At 32.8% G+C, this 19827-nt stretch overlaps 2 protein-coding genes across 3 annotated transcripts; both read left to right on the top strand.

Annotated features, from left to right (window-relative positions):
- Window positions 1–6: 6 nt before the first annotated feature.
- Window positions 7–5497, top strand: LOC127181482 (dolichyl-diphosphooligosaccharide--protein glycosyltransferase subunit STT3B). Its single transcript, XM_051136247.1, has 8 exons — window positions 7–90; window positions 174–385; window positions 1953–2128; window positions 2241–2412; window positions 2492–2665; window positions 3396–3509; window positions 3597–3809; window positions 3888–5497. Exons 2-8 carry the CDS (start codon window positions 215–217, stop codon window positions 4008–4010), a joined length of 1143 nt encoding a protein of 380 aa, XP_050992204.1. The 5' UTR covers window positions 7–90; window positions 174–214; the 3' UTR covers window positions 4011–5497.
- Window positions 5498–5888: 391 nt separating this feature from the next.
- Window positions 5889–18048, top strand: rnf5 (ring finger protein 5). 2 transcript variants are annotated; one of them, XM_051136592.1, is made up of 6 exons: window positions 5889–6170; window positions 11437–11455; window positions 12473–12585; window positions 14713–14767; window positions 14856–14964; window positions 15092–18048. In XM_051136592.1, exons 1-6 carry the CDS (start codon window positions 5977–5979, stop codon window positions 15208–15210), a joined length of 609 nt encoding a protein of 202 aa, XP_050992549.1. In that variant the 5' UTR covers window positions 5889–5976; the 3' UTR covers window positions 15211–18048. The 2 variants fall into 2 exon arrangements, with proteins under 2 accessions (XP_050992549.1, XP_050992548.1); XM_051136591.1 differs by having other exon boundaries at window positions 5892–6170; window positions 14853–14964.
- Window positions 18049–19827: the final 1779 nt, after the last annotated feature.

The raw sequence follows: 19827 nt of genomic DNA, 5'->3' as shown, positions 1-19827 counted from the left end.
CCTTCTTCTTTGATCTTCACATCCTGGTCTGCACCTTCCCAGCAGGCCTGTGGTTCTGCATCAGAAGCATCAATGCCGAACGCGTGTTTGGTATGTAGTGACATGCCTTGAGTGCTTTCCTTCAAGTCCAGTGCTGCGTGTCTCAGGTGTGTGTGTGTCTGTTTGTCCTGCAGTGGTTCTGTACGGCATCAGTGCGGTGTATTTCGCCGGTGTGATGGTGCGGCTCATGCTGACTCTGACGCCGGTGGTGTGCGTTCTGTCAGCCGTGTGTTTCTCCAGCGTGTTTGAACGCTATCTGGGCGACGAGTTCAAGCAGGACGATCCTCCAGCTGAAGACGCCGCTGATGAGGACGACAGGAGGAACTCTGGGAGTCTCTATGATAAGGTGCCACAAGACATTAAACATTCAAGACAGTGAATCTACAAACTCAGTGATTCACCACAGATCAAAAACTCATGAGAGATTTGAGAAGAACATCTGAAACACTTCAGATCAACAGAACAACTTTGTCATGAAATTTGTAAATGACTTGTTTGATTGCACAGTTCATTGAGAGGAGAGCAAAATTTGCAAACTGAAAAGTGCAAATTTTTTTAAACAAAAATGACCGCGTTGAACAACAGAAAAGTGTTTGGATTGAAACTATTGACAATGAACAATTTATCTTTTTGGCAATTTTTGCTGTTGTGCCTGCAAATATTTGCTACTTTTAAGTCCAAATAGGCATTTATTTTAAAAATAAAATGCAATTTTATATAATAAATTTATATAATAAATAAATATTATATAGGTTTTTAAAAATTTATAAATAATTTTAAAATGTATGTAATATTTTACATTTATAAAACCAGTCATAAGGGTCAAAAAATAATTTAGAAATAACTATTTTATTTTATTTAAAAATGAAGCTCTTATAAATTATAATCAAAAATATTTTGATATATTTACAGTAGGAATTTTACAAATATCTTAATGAAACATGATCTTTAGGTAATTTTAATGATTTTTTGCATAAATGAAAAATCAATCATTTAAATATATAAATTATTTTTGCTATTTACAAAAACCCCACACTGTAAAAAATAATTTGTTGATTATGATTATAAATATTAAAAAATGATAAATTCAAGTATAAATAATTAATAAAACATGTATAATTACATTATAAAAAATACAGAAAATGCATTAATTATAATAAATTATAATAAAATGTATGCATTTAAATATAAATAATTTATAAGTAAATGTTATATAAAATATGTTTATATAAAATATGTAACAAAATCTAATAAATATTCATTGTTTATATATTTTTGTATTATACACTGTATCACAAAGGTAAAGAATTTTTTTTAATATTTAAATTATAATTTAAAATGTCTTGTTTATTATATAAAACATAAATATTTAATGACATAAATATATAAATTGTTTCCATTAAAATATGGTTTGTTATTAGGTTTGTGACCCTAGGACAATATTTAGCCAAGATACAACTATTTGAAAATTTTGATTAGTAAAAAGAAATTAAAATAGAAAATCATTTAAAGTTGTCCTTTAAAGAGGTATTTTCTCAAAATATCTTCATGGAACATGTTCTGTACTTATTATCCTAATTATTTTTGGCATTAAAAAACTATAATTTTGACCCATAAAATGTATTTTTGGCTATTGTTACAAATATAACCGTGCTACTCAAGTTTGGTTTTGTGGTTCAGGGTCACATATTGTAGAGGTGGAAAAAAATTGACTCTTATGACTGGTTATATATATGTTAATATTGTTAATAGTTTGAGAGATTTAGAATAACATGTCTTGACAAATCATTTGAACATGTAAACATGTAAAAAGTAAAATTTTAATTTCATGTTGATTTCAAGAGTCCAAGTAAGTGATCATGTGTGTTAAACTGATGTGTTTCGCCCCCTGCTGGTGTGTGTGTTTGTTTCAGGCTGGTAAGCTGCGTAAGCATCAGGTGTGTGAAGAGGGTTTGGGTTCAAACATCAGGAGTCTGGTGATCGTCCTCCTGCTGCTGCTGCTGCTCATGTTCACTGTTCACTGCACGTGGGTCACCAGTAACGCTTATTCCAGTCCCAGTGTCGTGCTGGCCTCATACAACCACGACGGGTACGACAGACACACACACACACACACACACACACACACACACACACACACTTAAACACACATACGTAAACACACAGACACAGTGGCTCATCCGTCCTCCTGTGTGTTTCAGCTCGCGTAGCATCCTGGATGATTTCAGAGAGGCGTACTATTGGCTGCAGCTCAACACCGACCAACACTCGCGCATCATGAGCTGGTGGGATTATGGGTATCAGATTGCAGGCATGGCCAACAGAACCACGCTAGTGGACAACAACACCTGGAACAACAGCCACATTGCGCTGGTGAGAATCGCACTGGCCACAGGAAGAGACCCTCCACTGCAGGAAGTCTGACTGCCTCTCTCTGATTGGCTCTCCTCAGGTGGGCAAAGCCATGGCGTCCAATGAGAGCGTGGCGTATGACATCATGAGGCTGCTGGATGTGGACTATGTGCTGATCATCTTCGGAGGGGTGATCGGATACTCGGGCGACGACATCAACAAGTTCCTGTGGATGGTGAGGATCGCCGAGGGAGAACATCCCAGAGACGTGCGGGTGAGTCATAGCATGACTAAACTAATTAAAAACACTACTGCAGATTGTGTTTATTAACTGAAATAAAGCTGAAATAAAATCTAAATATTAGATGAAAAACTTGACAATGACAATTTGAAATGACTAAAACAACAAACTAAAACAAAATGAATTACAAATAAATTAAAGCTAAATAAATATAAAAGTTAAAACAACTGAAAAAAATTACTAAACTAAAATGGAAATAAAAATAAACGAAAACTAAATAAAAACATGAAAAAAAAAAACAATAATAAAAACAAAATCACCAAACTACATAACAAAATTACTAAAACTATATAAAATTGCTTTCATTAATTGAAATAAAACTGAAATAAAATATACATATAGTTCAATAATTATATTTAATATAATTATATATTATTTTATATATTATAAATGGAAAAACTAAAAATCTTATAAAGACTATAAAAAAAATGAAATTATGTTTATATATTAAATATATATATTTAATATAAGTAATTACATTCTAATTTACTGAGATGCACCTGTAAAAATTAAAGAATAAAATGACCAAAAATGACCAAAGCACATAAAATGACTAAAGATTAGAATAAAATTAGAAATGAAAACTGAAAATATACAATAAAAATTCTAAATATTCATAAATAATACAAATATTATAAATACAATATAAAGAATAACAAAACACTTGGTGTGTTGATGAGGTTTGTTTGTGTTGTGTGTTCAGGAGAGCGATTTCTTCACGCCGCAGGGAGAGTTCAGGGTGGATAAAGCGGCGTCTCCAGCGCTGCTCAACTCTCTGATGTATAAGATGTCGTACTATCGCTTTGGAGAAATGCAGGTGATTTTGGTCACATGATCTCATTCTGAAGTGTGTTTGACGTTCACGTGAGCGTCTCGTGTGTCAAACGTGTTGCTCTCTGTTCAGCTGGACTTCAGAACTCCTCCAGGATTCGACCGAACGCGAAACACCGAGATCGGAAACAAGGACGTGAGGCTGAAGCACCTGGAGGAAGCGTTCACTTCTGAGCACTGGCTCGTCCGGGTATATAAAGTCAAAGATCTGGACAACCGGCAGCCGCTGGAGCGCAAACCTCGAGTCACCAGCGCCAATCACACGCACAAACACAAATCCAGGAAGGTATATATTTGTTTCATCACATCATTTGCGGTTTTTTTTCATGACTTGATGTTGTTTTAACACTGTTGATCTGTGCAGGGCAGCAGGAGGAAACGAGGATTCATTAAAAACAAACTTGTTCTGAAGAAGGGCAGAAGATTGAAACGGAAACAGAAGCGAACAAGACTAGACTCATTGAAACGAACAAAAGTGGATCGGTGAAGATGAAGACTGACTGATTTTACCTGGTGCTCTGAGGCTCTAATGCTCATTATTATCTTTGCTTCACCGTTTCATACTTCAGTGTGTTGAATATGACTGGGAATAATAGAATTTTTTAAAAAGGGGAATGTTTCATTTTTTTAGACATTAAAGCTGAAGGAATGAAGATGTTGAACCAAAGAGCTGATGTTCTCCTCGAATTAACATTTGCACTTGAAAATTACAATTATCATTAAATTTAAAAAATGCATTTAGGCCTAAATTTAAGATTTATATATAAAATTTGCATATAAACTTGTATTTGTTTAAGTTATCAGATTTATTCATATTTATCAATCGTACACTACCAGTCAAAAGTTTTTGAACAGTAACATTTTTAATGTTTTTTAAAGAAGTCTCTTCTGCTCACCAAGCCTGCATTTATTTGATCCAAAGTACAGCAAAAACTGTAAAATTTTTAAATATATTCTTACTATTTAAAATAAATGTTTTTATTTTAATATATTATAAAATGTAATTTATTCCTGTGGTTTCAAAGCTGAATTTTTAGCATCATTACTCCAGTCACATGATCCTTCAGAAATCATTGTAATATTATAATTATTATTATTATGTTGTTTTCTTTTGCAACATTAAAAATGTCTTTATCATCACTTTGATCAATTTAAAGCATGCTAAATAATAGAAAATTAAATTCTATAAAATTTAGCTTTGATCACAGGAATAAATTACATTGTAAAATATATTCAAATAGAAAGCAGTTAATTTAAATAGTAAAAATATTTTACAATATAACCGCTTTTGCAGTTCAAATATATGCAGGCTTGGTGAGCAGAAGAAACTTATTTAAAAAATAAATGAAAAAAATTAAACATCAAATTTCTGCACTTAAAACAAATCATGTCTTATATATTATTGCTTATTTGCATCCATTGATTTTATTTTTAAATATTCATATATTAAAAATGCACTTATTAAAATTGCTTAAAATTAGCATAAATATATTCATTGTAAATACAATTAAATTTATGAAACTAAAATATAATCATGATTAAAATATGACTAGCTGTGGAGCTTAAAAGTGTGATTCAAATACATAAACCTTAAATTTAGGTCTTAAAATGTTTTTAAGTGTATTTAAAGTGAATATAGTGAATTTTTATAAGTACTCTTGTGTATAATTGATTTTGAAGGATGCTGATATTGTATAGTTTTTGTTTATGTGTTTTTATTTTCTATGAATCAACGATGCAATAATGATATCAGGATGTTTCTCCATTATTTTTTTTTTTCATATGTAATTCATAACTCAGCTTTTGTAGTACAGTTTTGTATGTAAAAAGAAATGAAAAGCTAATGGCTGCTGCTCTAACTTTCAATGATCTGATGCTGCTTCACTCCTCAGACTTGAATTACATTGTGTGGATTTTTATACAACGTCTCTGAATTATGTACTGATTTCAATTTATTTCTCAATAAAAACGTCTGTGAATAAATGTTTAAAACATGGCATTTGTTATTAACCTTGCACATATTGCTAGAAACTGAACTGATTTAATTGTCATTTTCCTGTTCCAAAAATATTTTTCTTTCACAGACACTTTTTTATTTAATGTAATTATTCCTTTTGCTTAAATGTTAAATATTTTCTTAATTTTGTCTTTATTTCTACAGTTTTTTTAAAGCATCTTTCTTCAGTGACGACCATTCGTCGGTATCCATGCATTAATAAATTATTTTATTTTTATCATTGAATGTTTGTGTATATACGTACATTAAATTGACTAAATTATTAATACTAACTATTTTACTCAACAACAACGCAAGCTTAAACCCCGCCCACTCGACCACAAAAGCGGAAGTGCTCTTTCGGAGTAGGAGGGGCTGGTGGTGACTGGCGTGGCGTCACGTCCGTACTAGAGAGATACGCAGAAGAGTGTACGCGCAGTGAGTGCGAGCGGAGAGGATGGAGGCCGCAGAGCAGCAGCGGAGCTCGAGTGACGGCGCGCCCGCCAGAGGAGCGGGAGTCCCGGGTAGCGGAGGCGGAGCAGGTTCGGGCGGAGGCGCGGAAGGCGAGCGGGACAGAGCCACTTTCGAGTGCAACATCTGCCTGGACACCGCCCGAGACGCGGTCATCAGTCTCTGCGGACATCTGTTCTGGTACAACCAATCGATAATCGATCGCCACCAGTATCATAAGAGTATGAGTGAGTGCAGATCGTCGCAGGCTGAGCATTAAAAACACACACGGCGTGACAGTGACAAAATGACTGACAGTTTGACACGGGCGAGACCCTTTGCCATAGTAACCAAGGCTGTTATTTTTTATTTACTCACGTAAAACTGCAGCAACACAAGCACAACAATTCAGATAAAAACAGTGATTGATTGACAGCTTGACATGTTGATGACAAGGGAAGAATATGTGTCTCGTTTTACAACTCTTAAATTTCTACGGTGACCATTATAATACCATAGTTCAGTTAACGTCTTACGTCCAAGTACTAAGATGCACCATAGTAAACAATGATAATACAGTAATATTCTTGGCTTTATGAGGATGGTATTACTGAACGGTCATAGTTTTGAAAGGTCATAGTTACTTAAGTTATTGTTGCTGTAGTAAAACTGTAGTAAACATGGACTCTGAATGTTTTTTACAGTCGTAACGTGTCACATTGCACCTTCACAGAAGATCTTTGTTTGGGTATGGTGTGGTATTTTGGTGTAAATGCTGTTTACCATAGTGAGTTTAAGATGATTTTAAATTGTTTTATTGTGCTCTTTTGGAACAGTTTATTAAAATCTTGCTCCAAAAATTTAAAAACATTTGCATATGTTTTATATTTTGTATCATATTTGATACATCAGGCTTTTATGGCTCATATAGTATTAAATAGTGAGAATGTGGAGACCCAAACTGAGTAATAATATGTGACTTGATGCACATGCTGATATGTATATGACCAAAAGTAAGATGTCTTGATAGCTTGTAATGTACACTAGCAGTCAAAATAAGATCTAGAAATAGTAAGATAAAAAAAATCAAAAAAATGTTAAAGAAGTCTCTTTTCACCAAGCCTTTATTTATTTGCAAACACAGTACAATTTTGAAATATCTTTGCTATTTAAAATAACTGCATTCTATTAAATAGATTTTAAAATGTAATTTATTCTCTTGATTTCAAAGCTGAATTTTTAGCATCATTACTCCAGTCACATGATCCTTTAAAAATCATTCTTATATATCTATATATATATTTTTTTCAGGTTTCTTTGATGAATAGAATGTTCAGAAGAACAGTGTTTAACTGAAATAGAAATATTTCGTCTTTATCATCACTTTTGATCAATTTAAAGGAACCTTGCTAAATAAAAGTATTATTTTCTTTATAACTTCTTTCCCAAGAAGAAAAAAGAAAATATACTGACTCCAAGCTTTTGAATAGTATAGTGTATAATGTTACAAAAGCTTTTTATTTCAGATAAATACTTATATTTGTATCTTTCTGTACATCAAACGATCCTCAAAAATGTACTCAGCTGTTTTAAATATTGGTAATAATAATAATAATAATAATAATAATAATAATAAATGGTTCTGAATGTTCTGAATGATTTCTGAAGAGTCATGTGACACTGAAGTCTGGAGTGATGATGCTGAAAATCCGACTTTGATCACAGGAATAAAATGCATTTTAAAATATATTCAAATAGAAAGCAGTTATTTTAAATAGAAAAAAATATTTCACAATATTACAGCTTTTGCTGCACTTTAGATCAAATAAATGCAGTCTTGGTGAGCAGAAGAGGCTTTTAAAAAGATTAAAAATCTTGCTGTTCAAAAACATTTAACCGGTAGTGTACCAGTATATGTCGTAGTAAGATGATATCTAGATGCTTAGTTTATGATCAAAACATAAAAGGCATGAATGCATGCATGAATAAATAAACATTCCTCAAAAGCCTGATGATCATATTTAATACTCACATTTTAACATGATGTTATTAATAAGTGATATATGGTTAATAAGATTAACTTAAGTTGCTTCAGGCCAGTAAGTGTTTATCTTTAAATATTACTAACAAAATAAAAGTTATTATTGTGTTTACCTTATCAAAATCAGTAAGACTTCACAGCATAATGTATAATGATACTAAAAGACCTTTTACTTGGTAGAAAGTCTAAACTATCAATCAGATGACAGAAGGCATGTAGTAGATTGTGTGCAACAGGTTTTCAGCAAAGTTTTGATTATGTTGATCATTTAGAGGCTTTAAAAATTCAAATCAAATATGATACAGTATAGGGTTAACTAAACCTCATGTCAAATAAAATGATGGCTCTGTTGTGATGTTTGTGTTGCCTTTGTGTTGTGATGTTAAGCAGTGACCTTTATCAGCAGTCTTTCAGGTTTACGTCTCATATAAATACTAGAACAACAGATAGAAATCAGAATGATCTGCTCAGACGCGTCTCAAACAAATGTGAAGCTCGCCTTTTGTGTATCTGAATTACGCAGCGGTTAATTCGATTAAAGCTGGTTGTTTTCTGCTGGACTGTTACAGCATGTGTGCCTGGAGTTCGGAGTGTGTTATGTGTAGTTTTGGAGCGTGAGATCTTGTTTAGTGCTGTTAGTGTGAGATTAAGGGGTTAATGAGAGATTAGACTCTGCTGGAGGATTGAGGGCATAATGGAGGAGTAAGAATAGACACACACGTAATACTGACCCTCTGTGTGTTTGTGTGATCACGAGCCTTCATTCATGTCGTACGTGTGTTTGTTTTGTAGATGTGCAGATGTTTTGGAAAGTGTTTGTGACTGTGTGCATGACAAATGTCTGTTAGCTATTCAGTATTTGGACAACAAACTCATGGGAATCAACCTGCATGACTGCTTCCTGTTTTATCTTATATAATATTAGTTTAGAAATCATTGTTTTATACACTTAAATAGGTTAACATGACATGTTAGTCATGACATGACGTGTGAGTCAGTCTCAATAAAACATGACATAATTTGCATCAAAATTACAATGAGATTATATATACAATGAGAAATTATATTAAATATTTGTATTTTATTATTATTCATTATTTTAATGTATATTGTCTTAGTAAGATGTTTAAATGCTTAGTCATATGACAAAAGCCTGATGAACATATTTGATACTCACACATTTTTTTTACAAAAATGTGTGATGTGAAAAATTATGAAGTAAACCTAAGTTTTTAAAATGTTTTTGAACCTGAAAATTATTTCATTTACCTTCAGTGAAATTAATTTCATTTTGATTTCAAACATTTATCTTATAAATTATTAATTACAATAAGTTGTATTTCTATTCTCTTTTATTATTTATATAATATGTCAATACTTCTGGCATTATAGCGATAAGAATTGGAAATGTTTAATTAATTAAGTAATTAATTGCCATGGAAAAATATCACAGTGCATGGAGCCTAATGTTTCGTTTAAATAAAACGGACACAATGGACTACTTGCCCAACTACTTCCGCGTTCTACTTGTTACGGCTCGGGAGTTTCCGGTTAGCGTTCAGCGCACCTACATACAGACAGTTTCTCATGAGGACGCAGATTATTACTACATTTTAGGGCTGGCATTTCTTTAAAAAAAACAATTAATCATATTCTCTGCGTTAAAATGAATCATATTCAACCTGCTGAAAGGTTACTATAAATATATTTCCCTTCGGTATGTGCATTCTGAATAATAAATAAATACATTTCCCCACTAATCTGCCGCATTCTCATGGACAGCATTTTTCTTTTACTGATCTTAATTCATACCTGATGAATTTGTTGTTATATGGTTTAACTTCAATTGCATTTTTTGCTTTATAGGTAGTAGAACCATGGCTAATTTGTTTGTGTGCCTTGGTGCTCTTATTCTGAGCTCATACTGCTTATTCCATTGTTTAAAATGGCTGAATGAATGTGCGGTAACTGTCTTATTTAACGATGTTAAACCTTAAAATAATTTTTAACAGTAACACGCTGACAGTGCGACGATTGAATACTCATATTTTGGCATTAGACTACATACAGTGAAATGATGACAGAATATGACACAGAATAGTGACTAACATATTTAATACAGATAAATAAAGGTTCATTATGATCTTATTCATCAGATTTCAGAAACTGCAGCGTCGCGATTAGGTCACTATAGAGCACTGACACCCTGTGGTGAACAATCACGTATGATTACCAGTCACTGCTTTCTCAGATCGGTTTATGTTGCATTAAAACTTCACGTTCCGTTGAGTTTGGAAAATTCTGTACGCAATAATTATCAGAATATGTTTTCTCCCGTCTCCGAAAATTTGCGAATTGGAAATCATCCCGCGAAATCTCATTTTAATAGACGTTTAAGTCAACTACATGATTACAGCGCATTGAAAATGTACATAACTGGAAATAACTGAGCCCTACGATTTCAAAACGGAAGTACGTCACGAGGCTCAGTGCAAGTAGTTCATTTTCTTAATGTATCCACTTTTGTTGTGAAATATTTTTTAGACATGTCTCCACAGGATTCATGTAATTTGCTATATTTTATGTTCACAACTCTCTGTATCTTTTCATTTTCATGTTAAAGAAATTCTGAGAAATGTGCAAAAATATGTGATTTATGCTGCTAATGTGATGGATGAATGGTTTTTGCCAGATACTCCTGAACGAGTTTTCTTACTATAAATTCTGCTGGCTATTGAAAAACGTAAATGCATTAATTGTGTGTGTGTGTGTGTGTGTGTGTGTGTGTGTGTGCTTGTTTTTGCTACATTGTGGGGACCAAATGTCCCCACAAGGATAGTAAAACCTAAAATTTTTGACATTGTGGGGACCGGCTTGTGGTCCCCATGGGTACAAAAGCTTATAAATCATACAGAATGAGATTTTTTGAGAAAGTAAAAATGCAGAAAGTTTTCTGTAAGGGTTAGGTTTAGGGTAAGGGGATAGAAAATACAGTGTGGACAGTATACAAACCATTGCGCCTGTGGAGAGTCCCCACAAAGATAATAAACCAGACGTGTGTGTGTGTGTGTGTACTTGTTTTTGCTACATTGTGGGGACCAAATGTCCCCACAAGGATAGTAAAACCTGAAATTTTTGACATTGTGGGAACCGGCCTGCGGTCCCCACAATGTTAAAAAACGATTAAAAATAGTAAATGATGTTTATCTGAAAGTGTAACAATGCAAACATGTTTTCTGTGAGGGCTAGGTTTAGGGTTAGAGTTGGGTTAGGGGACAGACAATATTGTTTGGTCAGTGTAAAATCTATAGAAGTCCATGGAAAGTCCCCACAATTCACAAAAACAAACGAGTGTGTGTGTGTGTGTGATTTATCTAATTTTTACCTTTCTCTCTTTTTTTCCTGGTTCGTCTGCTCCTCGTGCAGTTGGCCATGTCTTCATCAGGTCAGTATCTGAGTGTCTAATATCTTGAATGAGATTATCAATTATTTTATAGCTGTTCATACTGAGAGGAATTATAAGCTTGCATGTCAAATCAGATATTAAAAGATTGTAATGTACAGTAGAAAGCTGGAGAACTCTTTAATTCTTTTCTAATCTATTAAAGCAGTAAGGTATAAAGGAATTAATTAGTAAGCATACATTAAGTGCAGCAAATCATCAGAATGATTTCTGAAGGATCATGTGATACTGAAGACTGGAGTAATGATGCTGAAAATTCAGCTTTGATCACAAGAATTAATGACATTTTACAATATATTTACAGAGAAAACACAGGGTTCCCACGGGTCCTTGAAATCCTTGATAGTTTATGAATCTAAAAAAAAAAAATGTCAAGGTCCTGGAAAGTTTTTGAAAATAAACATGCATAGATACAGGTCCTTGAAAGTGCTTGAATTTATCTTGGCCAAGAAGTTTTCTGCAAAAAATTACATATTATTCCCTCCAGTCCACTAATGTGTTATTTCGCCAACACTTTTGTGTATGCATACTAGCTTGTTGCACAACTAACGTTAACGCTCTAACTTAACATTAAATGAGCCTAAGCTCTTTTTAATAAAATCCATGCAAAAGTTAATATCAGATCATTTTAGAATACAGTATAGGATGTACTAAATATGCTTCAGTTTTATGCAAAACAGAAATACAACAAATAGAATATCAGATCTCTGTCATATGGCCAAAAATAAATGCAAAAAAAGCTTTTTTTTGTAACTTTGCTCTAACTTGAAATTTGTCGCCACATTAAGTCCTTGAATTTGAGGGTACTGGACCTGAAAAAGTCCTTGAAAGGTCCTTGAATTTGAAGGTAACCAAGTTGTGGGAACCCACAATTCATTTTAAATTGCAATAATATTTCACAATATTACAGTTTTTACTGTATTTTTGATTAAATAAATGCAGGCTTAAGAGACTTCTTTCAAAACATGAAACTCTCTGTTGCTGTCCCATGTGTTTCAGTGGCTGGAGACGCGTCCCAGCAGACAACAGTGTCCCGTGTGTAAAGCAGGAATTAGTCGAGATAAAGTCATTCCTCTGTACGGCCGCGGCAGCACCAGCCAGGAAGATCCCAGGTACTGCTATCATAGATTCTGTCTATCTGTCTGTCTGTCTGTCTGTCTGTCTGTCTGGGTTCAATCCAAATTTGTGTAAAAGTTGCGTTGTGTGTCTCTCAGTGTGTTATTATTTTTTTTTTTTGTCAAATATAGGGTAGGTCATCCAAGTATTCAAAAAATACAGAAAATTTGCATACTGCAAATATAACAATCTGATGTAGAGTTTGTGTGTGGTTTGGGTCACATGTTCATGCTGGAGGCACAGAGAAACTAGTGATGTTGGTTAATAAACAACCATCAAACCCTAAAATATATATCTATATAAGTATGTGTTGCTGGTGGTTTGGACACCAGAGTTTTGTATAGTTAACTAAAATTAGTTAACTTAAAAAAAAAAAAAAAAAAAAAAAAAATATATATATATATATATATATATATATATATATATATATATATAACACTAGATAAAAATGGAAAATATTAAAATAAAAGCTATTTAATAATAACTTATTGTTATTACTCAGTTAAACATATACATAAAAACATAAAATAAATAAAACCAAAATAAATATAACCATTGTAATATGTTACCCTGGACCACAAAACCAGTCATATGAGATTTCATCATCTGAAATAAGCTTTCCATTGATGTATGATTTGCTAGGATAGGACAATATTTGTCCAAGATACAACTATTTGAAAATCTGGAGTCTGAGGGTGCAAAAAATATTGAGAAAATTGCCTTTAAAGTTATCCAAATAAAGTTCTTAGCAATGCATATTACTAATCAAATGTTTTTTTATATGTGATGCGATCTGGGGAAACCCGTCTGATGTCGCGCTGGGACGTTTGCAGGAAAATAGAAAAATAGGTCGAATGTCAATTTCTTTTTTTTGTCAAAATTAGGTTTTCATTAAATTATTATTCTATAACATCTTGTCTATAATCTCTGAAAATATCTCAGTGAAATTCACTTGTTTAGTGCAGAAAAATAGCAATTTATTGCAGAAAGCAGAAATGACTGTCTTTCTCCTATGTTAAGAATGCGCTGCGGAGATGCTTTCCCTTAACACCACAAAAACAGTTAACCTATCAAAATAAACCACGTAATATATTTAATAAAGGTGTATCAATTCACATTCTCCACCAGTCCTGTGTAAACTACGGCATGCAAAGTTTATTTATTTATTTTTTAATATCATAAGATGGCGGAGCGCTACGCAGTCTGAAGTACTGCGGCTGCTCACTTAACTGATTTTTCTCGTCTGCTCAACGTTGGTGATATGAGTGGCTAAAACGATGTTATTATGGACTATTCCATATCCAGAGATGAAGGATCGGATGATGAAGTTACTAAAGAATAGAGTACTAAAGCACTAAAGGCGGAGTTCGATGACAGTCTATGCAGAGTGCGCGAACAGTTTACCCAAAAAAGGTAAAATTTCACCATGTGTTGGGTTTTCCTAGATCACATCACATATATATGTTTACGGTAGGAGATTTACAAAATATCTTCATGGAACATGATTTCTACTTAACATCCTAATGATTTTTGGCATAAAAGAAAAAGCGATAATTTTACCCAAACAGTGTATTTTTGGCTATTGCTACATAGATACTTAAGACTGGTTTTGTCATCCAGGGTCACACATATAAAAACTATAATAATATATAAATAATACTATAATAACACTGGGCTGCACAATTTGGCCATAATTTTGTGGTTATATCAATATTATTATTATTACTCAATTAAATATAAAAATAAGAAATAAAAAACAAAATAAATATAGCTATTGTAGTATTTCACTGTGAAATAAAATATTGAGTAGTTAAAAAATTTATTATTATTATCATTATTATTATTATTCATAATAAAGGTTTTTTTTTTTTTAATTATAACTATTGTAAAAATACATTGTAAAATATATCATTATTTGTTCATAATAAAAATAATAATAATTATTATTATTTTATACTACAACTGTAAAATTACAATACTTCGTTGTAATTTCTTTATTTTCAAATGTTAAACCACCAAACATTTATGTTGACAGAAAAATGCAAAGAGCATTGATTTGCATCTTCAAGCTGATTGTTTTACTCATTTACTATTATCAGAAATGTCTAATGTGTGTGTTACAGATTGAAAACGCCACCACGACCTCAGGGTCAAAGGACAGAACCAGAAAGCAGAGGAGTGAGTGTCTCTCCTTGTAGAAAACACTTAAAGTAATCTGCTGCGTCCTTATGCTGTGATTATGAATGTGTATGTGTCTCTGCAGCAGTTTCAGGGTTTTGGCGACACAGGGTTTCACATGTCTTTTGGAATCGGCGCTTTTCCGTTTGGCTTTTTCACCACAGTCTTTAACACCAACGACCCTTTTCAAAGACGAGGTGAGTGCTGCTGTTTGTCTTCATGAGATGCACACTATTAATATTTCATTATTTAAATGCACAAGCGTTAAGATCATGTCAGGTCTTACGAATGTTCATTTTTAAAGCCGTGACTTGATCTCGTCAGATCCTCATTATGGAGGTGATCATCAAGCCGACGGCAACGCCAACAACGGCAACAACTGGCAGGACTCGCTCTTCCTCTTCCTGGCCATCATCTTCTTCTTCTGGATGCTGAGCGTGTGACGCCGCCTCGCTTCGGCCCATCTACAATTGAGCGAAAGTAACATGTGCTTTCAGAAGATCAGCTGTCTGTGTCTCGTATACACACAAACACACACACACACACACACACACACACACACATCAGTGTTGAGAGACAGTATTAATGAAGTTTAAACACTACAGGAGCTGATGAAGCAGCTCGCAAAACGCAGCGTATTTCACCTCAAAATCATTGTGCATAAAGATCGTTTTTGAACCTGAAACTATTTTCGGTGACCTGCATTCTGAAATTATTTTTGTGATGATTAAACACATTTAATGTCAATTTCTCATTACTTTAATGAAGTGTCTTAATTAAGTAAATTTCTAGAAAAGAATGTCACAATGCAATGAATGCATACAATTTTAATAATTATAAAAAATAACTATAAAATTAATAAATGCAATGTTCATATTTAGAAACTGAAAATTCTGTAGAACTTCTTTTTTGAAATTGTTTTCATGACTATTAAGCTCATTTATTTTCCTAAATTCTCATTTCTGTAATATGTTAATCACTGTAATTATATATATCAATATTTTTGGTATTACAATAATAATAATAATTGGGAGAAGGAAATATTTAAGTATTTAAGTCATTGAAATAATAGCACAATGCATAAAGTTATTAAAAATTTGTTTTCTTTCTTGTGATTTTTGAGGTGAAATATAACCCAAATACATTTGCCACAGGTTTCATGAGATTCACTGCATTTTATTTTTTCACAACTTTCTGTAGCTTTTCATTTCCATGCCAAAGAATTTCTGAAATGAGGAGACGTGTGATTCATGTAGGATTTATTTCAGTATTCGTGGAAGCGTTTTAAGATCATGTGGATGGATGTTCACTGCACACCTTGAAGGACGTCTGACTTATTGAGATTATTAAACTAAAACTGAAGTTAGATGAACTAAAACACAAGTCAGTATCGTACCTATGTAATAAAATGGTAAATCTCATGAAGCCTTTGAGAAAAATGTCCAGGTCATATTTCATTTCAAAATCAAAAGAAAAAATCTTATATTGTGCCGAACAACAAAATAATTAAGCTTAAGGACCTTTGCGGTTTTTTTTTTTTTTTTAAATTGCAGATGCAAAACTTCACATTGTGAACTACTATGACAAATGTCAGAGATTTTAGAAATATTACAGAAATAGGAATTTAAGAGTTAAATGTTCATTGTCCTAAAAAAACAATGGCAAAAAAAAAGTTCCTATATATACAATACCAGTCAAAAGTTTTTGAACAGTAAGTTTTAATGTTTTTTTTAAAGAAGTCTCTTCCGCTCACCAAGCCTGCATTTATTTGACACAAAGTGCAGCAAAAACAATAACATTTGAAATAGCTTTACTCTTTAGAATAACTGTTTTCTATTTGAATATATTTTAAAATGTAATTTATTCCTGTGATTTCAAAGCTGATTTTTTTAGCATCATGACTCCAGTCACATGATCCTTTGGAAATAATTTCAATATTCTGATTTGCTGCTCAAAAAAAATTATTATTATGATGTTGAAAACAGCAGAGTAGATTTTTTTAAGGTAGCTTTGATGAATAGAACAGTGTTTATCTGAAACAGAAGTCTTCTGTAACTTTATATATTTTGAAGTGGATCAAAACCTTTCATCAAAGTTGTCCTAAATCCAAAACAATACCCTCTTCTTGTCTTAGGACAACTTTGATGAATTTTTTAACCACTTCAAACATTGACTACTGTATATATAAAATTTATTTGGATCAAATAAATGTAGGCTTGGTGAGCAGAAGAGACGTCTTTTTAAAAAACAAAAAACAAAAAAAAAACATTAAACTTTTGACTACTGGTGTAGATATCAGTGAAATATGAGCTGATTATGCTTTTGTGAGATCAACCCTTTATTTTTAATGTGTTTTCTATGAGATTTAATTTAAAGACACATCCCAAAGACATGTTAGTTATAAGCTAATGGTGATCAGACGTTGACGTGAGTTCTGGTTTAGACGTTCAGACCAGGATGAGCTTCAGTCAGGTCTGTTCAGGAAGTGTTTCCACAACAGTTTTATCTGCTGTGTGTTTGTTGTGTAAAGCAGACACACACACACCATACGTCACAACTGTTATTAATCACCTGATTTTGAGTTCAAACACATCTAATTAATGAGTGACGATAGTGGTGGAAAAATTCATTATACATTTACTAAACATCATATTGTTATGTCCTGAAATAGTAGATAAATTAATTTAATTTTCATACACCCTTCAAAGTTTCACAGGAGCGAGTGTTGGGAGTGTGAGCTGCTGGTGTGTATGTGGGTGTGTACATATGTGTGTGTATATATGGATATTGTACATGATGTTTTTAAGCGTCTCTCTGTCATTGGCTGTGATGTTTGATTGACAGCCAAGAGGTGATGGTTTGTAATCCCGTCGGTTTTAACTGTTTGTCAGTGTAAACAACATCCTGTGAACAAGAACATTTCTGTTGATTTCCTCTCTTTGCGAAGTGATTGGATGGTTTGGACCTATGACCACGCCCACCCATAATAATGTCACAGTGTGGGTCAGGTTGATTGACAGCTGCTGGGTATAAAGTGGGCGGGGTTTATGCTCAGAATCCATTGATTCTGGATGATTTGGAGTGACTTTGGTTAAAATTGCTCTTGTTTGTCTTTTTCCTTTTGCATATCGCTGGTTAATTATGTTTGTAACAAGTCTTTTTTGTCATAAGTCTTTTGGTAGCTAAATTGCATATAATTATTGTGCATATGGGGCAGAAACTACAGTGGGTGTGGCCTGTTCTTTGGCATTTGAGAAATAAACATTTAATACTATCGGTGAGATGGTTTTATTTGTTCGTTTTATGTATACATACATGTATACATACATACTAGGGATGCAACAATACAGTTAGTCCACGGTTCAATACGTACCTCGGTTTTTAACTACAGTTTTCGGTTTGATTCTGATAGCTTGCCACATTAGTGTTAATCTAATTAACAACAAAATACTCCTGTAAACCTCTGTACACTGGATTATTATATGTCTGCTTAGTATTTCTTTTGAGAGAAGTATTTTTCTGATTTTTACACAAAATAGGATAGGTTTCATTCATACTGGATGCCAGAGGGCGCCCTCGTGCAGAAAATCCACATATGCGTCAAAAAGATGACACTGATGACGTTCCAGCCAGGAAATCTCTAATAAAGGCATCGCTATTGCTGTAACTGAATGAAAACAAGACATAACGTTAAACATTTTGAATGAAGAAATGTAAGGACAAACACTTGTCTGCCATAATGTGGTTTATCTGTGTTCTTCAAGCCATCTCGGGTATTTTCATAATGATTAAGTCTATTTGTAAGCCATTGCTAATCGACATGCAGTATAGAATATATTGTCTGCCTCATTCTTTGATAAGAAGCCAAATCAGATCACAAAAGGAAGTTATTTCAAACACTCAACTGATGCTGTGAAGTAAAAAGTTTTAACATCCTCTTTTGCTGGACAACAGGTTTAGAAAAGCTTACCATTGCATTTCATTAGAAGGGAAGATGTTCTGCAAGTGTTGCTTTTTCAGATATAAACGGGGAGGCATTTCCTCATCTCAGCACGTGAAATCGCAGGTGCACACACACACAGCAAATTTCGAGAGAAATAAAACAAGAAAAATTATTTAAATACAAAACCGAAAAACCGCAATTCACAAGCGCGTATTAAACTGTGGATGTACCGAACGGTTCAATATTATATTGAGTATTGTGACATCCTAATACATACATGTATACATACATACATGTTTATATGCATACATACATACATGCACGTACATACATGCATACATGCATAAATACAAACATATACATATGTATATATACATACATATTATATACGTACATACATGTATACGTACATGCATGCATGCATAAATACAAACATATACATACATTCATACATGCATGTATACATAAATACATGTATACATACATACAAACATATATGCAAACATGTATACATACATACATAAATACATGCATACATACAAACATACATATATACATGTATACATGCATAAATACGAACATACATGTATACATACAAACATTCATACATACATACATGCATAAATACAACCATGCATGCATACATACAAACATTCATACATGCATAAACAAACATTCATACATGCATACATATAAACATACATACATGTACACATACATACATACATACATACATGCATGCATAAATACAAACATGCATACATACATACAAACATACATACATGTACACATACAAACATTCATACATGCATAAATACAAACATGCATACATACAAACAAACATGCATACATGCATAAATACAAACATGCATACATACAAACATACATGCATACATATAAACATACATACATGTATACATACATGCATAAATACAAACATTCATACATGCATAAATACAAACATGCATACATACATACATGTAAACATACATACATGTACACATGTATACATACATACATACAAACATTCATACATGCATACATGCATACATGCATACATACAAACATTCATACAAACATACATGCATACATACAAACATACATACATGTATACATA

This window comes from Labeo rohita, chromosome 19 (genome assembly GCF_022985175.1).
Source record: "Labeo rohita strain BAU-BD-2019 chromosome 19, IGBB_LRoh.1.0, whole genome shotgun sequence".
In the NCBI taxonomy this organism is placed as follows: Eukaryota; Metazoa; Chordata; class Actinopteri; order Cypriniformes; family Cyprinidae; genus Labeo; species Labeo rohita.
The sequence above is the reverse complement of the archived record's forward strand: the minus strand, read 5'-3'. Positions and strand labels throughout refer to the sequence as shown.

What these genes read in the sequence shown, in the direction of transcription:
- LOC127181482 (XM_051136247.1), top strand. Translation starts at nt 215, where the DNA reads ATGGTGCGGCTCATGCTGACTCTGACGCCGGTGGTGTGCGTTCTGTCA. An exon ending in AACATCCCAGAGACGTGCGG is followed by an intron (nt 2,666 to 3,395) that starts GTGAGTCATAGC and finishes TTGTGTGTTCAG; the next exon opens with GAGAGCGATTTCTTCACGCC. An exon ending in ATCGCTTTGGAGAAATGCAG is followed by an intron (nt 3,510 to 3,596) that starts GTGATTTTGGTC and finishes CTCTCTGTTCAG; the next exon opens with CTGGACTTCAGAACTCCTCC.
- rnf5 (XM_051136591.1), top strand. Translation starts at nt 5,977, where the DNA reads ATGGAGGCCGCAGAGCAGCAGCGGAGCTCGAGTGACGGCGCGCCCGCC. An exon ending in CAGAACCAGAAAGCAGAGGA is followed by an intron (nt 14,768 to 14,852) that starts GTGAGTGTCTCT and finishes GTGTCTCTGCAG; the next exon opens with CAGTTTCAGGGTTTTGGCGA. An exon ending in CGACCCTTTTCAAAGACGAG is followed by an intron (nt 14,965 to 15,091) that starts GTGAGTGCTGCT and finishes TGATCTCGTCAG; the next exon opens with ATCCTCATTATGGAGGTGAT.